The sequence below is a fragment of the Fopius arisanus genome, unplaced genomic scaffold (assembly GCF_000806365.1).
Source record: "Fopius arisanus strain USDA-PBARC FA_bdor unplaced genomic scaffold, ASM80636v1 scaffold00059, whole genome shotgun sequence".
Taxonomy (NCBI): Eukaryota; Metazoa; Arthropoda; class Insecta; order Hymenoptera; family Braconidae; genus Fopius; species Fopius arisanus.
In genome coordinates this window covers 101,788-104,139 of record NW_011887798.1, presented here as the reverse complement: position 1 = coordinate 104,139, position 2,352 = coordinate 101,788, and the positions used below count along the sequence as shown (strand labels likewise).

At 44.0% G+C, this 2,352-nt stretch overlaps 2 protein-coding genes across 2 annotated transcripts in view; both read left to right on the top strand.

Moving 5' to 3' along the window:
* Positions 1-4: 4 nt before the first annotated feature.
* Positions 5-1,277, top strand: Dph5 (diphthine methyl ester synthase; the record flags this gene model as incomplete). Its single annotated transcript, XM_011308239.1, is given in 2 exon segments — positions 5-504; positions 639-1,277. Coding segments are annotated over 2 exon segments (718 nt in total), but the record flags the coding sequence as incomplete, so codon positions are not given.
* Positions 1,278-1,888: 611 nt separating this feature from the next.
* The window catches only part of LOC105268668 (uncharacterized), an 8,516-nt gene continuing 8,052 nt past the window's right edge, over positions 1,889-2,352 (top strand). The window contains exon 1 of the mRNA XM_011308424.1: positions 1,889-2,189. Within this exon, the coding sequence (XP_011306726.1) occupies positions 1,889-2,189 (301 nt within the window). The remainder of the gene's footprint in view (positions 2,190-2,352) is intronic.

Here is a 2,352-nt window from a genome sequence, read left to right as displayed (position 1 = left end):
TCCAGGAAAAATTCTACGGTCGACCCGTGATCGTGGCAGATCGTGAGTTAGTGGAAACAGGAGCTGACGAGATCCTGAGAGATGCAGAAACATCAGACATCGGTTTCCTGGTGATTGGAGATCCTTTCGGTGCAACAACGCATACAGATCTGGTCCTGAGAGCGAGAGAAAAAAATATTCCAGTCCAAATAGTTCACAATGCCTCGATAATTAATGCCATTGGCTGCTGTGGACTCCAGCTCTATTCATTCGGTGAGACAATATCAATTCCTTACTGGACCAATACTTGGCAGCCAGATAGCTTTTACGAGAGAATAGCCGGAAACAGAAGTCGTGATCTTCACACATTGTGTTTGCTGGACATCAAGGTCAAGGAACCAACACCCGAGAGCTTGATGAAGAGGAAAAAGGAGTACATGGATCCCAAATTCATGAGCGTCAGGGAGGCATCTGATCAGCTGATTCAAGTCTTGGATAAAAGAAAACAAGAGGGAAAAGAATTAGGTGCATTATTTCACGATGTTTCACCATTTTTTCCAATAATTGTTAGCTCGTCAAGATCTTGAATTCCTGGGAATTATTGGTCAACCACATTTAATAAAAAAATAATTCTTGCTAATTATTAAATTTGTCTTCAGCATTCACTGAGGATTCCCTGGTGGTTGGTCTCTCCAGGGTGGGCTCTCCAGACCAACGAATAATCGTCTGTCCCCTCTCGGAGATGCGTTCAACGGACCTGGGGGCACCTCTCCACTGTCTGGTGATCCCTGGGGTTCACCTGCATCCCCTGGAGGCTGAATACCTGGTGCAATTTTCCTCCAACCCCGAGGAGTTCTCCAAATCACTGAATCTTTGATGATGTTTCAGAAAATAAAAAGAAAAGGCGGAAATTTATTGTTGGGAGTTATTGTCCTTCCAGTTCCTGTTTGTCCTATGTAAATTCAGGTGAATGAAGTCGAGGGGTGGGGAGCTGGGCATGTGGGCTGGTTGTTGTACTGCCAGGTGGCCATGGAGAATTTTCAATCGATCGACGAGGAATCGAGCGCCTTGGTGGCATCGAAGGTGAAATTCAACGTTGGCCTCTGGAGACAGACCAGTTGTGCTTGGGAATGCTACACCTACGTAACTCTCGTGCCTGTCACCGACCATCACCGGTTTTTATTCCTCTTCAGGGTATCCAAGTACTTTATTTTTCTCTTATACATTTGGAATTCTTCTTTTTATTTGTCGTTCCTCCCCAAAAATTCGTGTCCGCGGACTTTATCTTTTTTCCGGTGACATTTCCCCCCATATTTTGCGTAATGTTATGTTATATATTGTTAATTAATTTTGCGTAATTAATGCGGCTTTTTTTAACTGTTATAAAATATTATTTTATCTTTAAGGTTGTTATTCTGACAATTAAAAAGTGCATGAGGAATTCAGAGAATTATCTTTGAGAATGGTATATTTTTTTTATGATAATCCCTTTCTCTGTAATTTGTAATTACGTTAATATTGAATTATAAATTTGCAGAATTGATTTGGCTTTCTGAATTTCAGGTAAATGTGAATTGATTTTTGAAAAAAAAAATTAGTTGAGTTTGTGAGAGAATTCTCTTGTGAAATTTCAGTATTTTTTTATATAATAATTCCGTTTCTCGTATTTCGTAATTGATGAATAATAAAAAGATCACTGACTCTAACAAGATCAATTCCACCCCCAGATCGATCCACTCCTCCTCCCCCGGATGATAAAAAATTCATCTCGACAGCACTAACAACCCCGTGAACTATTATCGGAACTGGATGGATTAAAAAAATATATTATAAGTTTCGACGGAAAATTTCCATTTTTAGTCTCGTACTTCCCTGAAACCGGCGAAACTTCCTGAGCTTCCAGAGTAAGATGTCGGCATTCTCAACGGAAAAACCGCTCTCGGGCTTCCTGGTGGCACCGCGAGTTCCACAAGGTCTGGCTGCAGCAGTGGAGGGTCTGACCCGGGAGGTGATCCGAAACAAGCCCTCCGACATCTACGTCTTCGCAGCTCGTCACTTCGAGAATCTCCTGCAGCTTCGAGAGCAGTACGAGGCCTCGACCCCGCTCACCCGAGACCCCCAAATCCTCCAGGAGATGGGCCTAACACACCTGGTGTCCCCAGACCGTAGAAAAACCACGAGCAGATCTCGCTTGGACTCAGACCGCAGCGGTTGGTCCCTCAATCAAACCGCCAAAGTCCTCAAACGCCACAGGAGCATCACCACAGACACCAACACCTGCAGAAAACCCCTGGAGTCGTCTCCCTCGTCCTCCGGGGACTCTGAAACCCGCACCCCCAAAATCTTATCCAGGATATCCACGGGGATGACCTC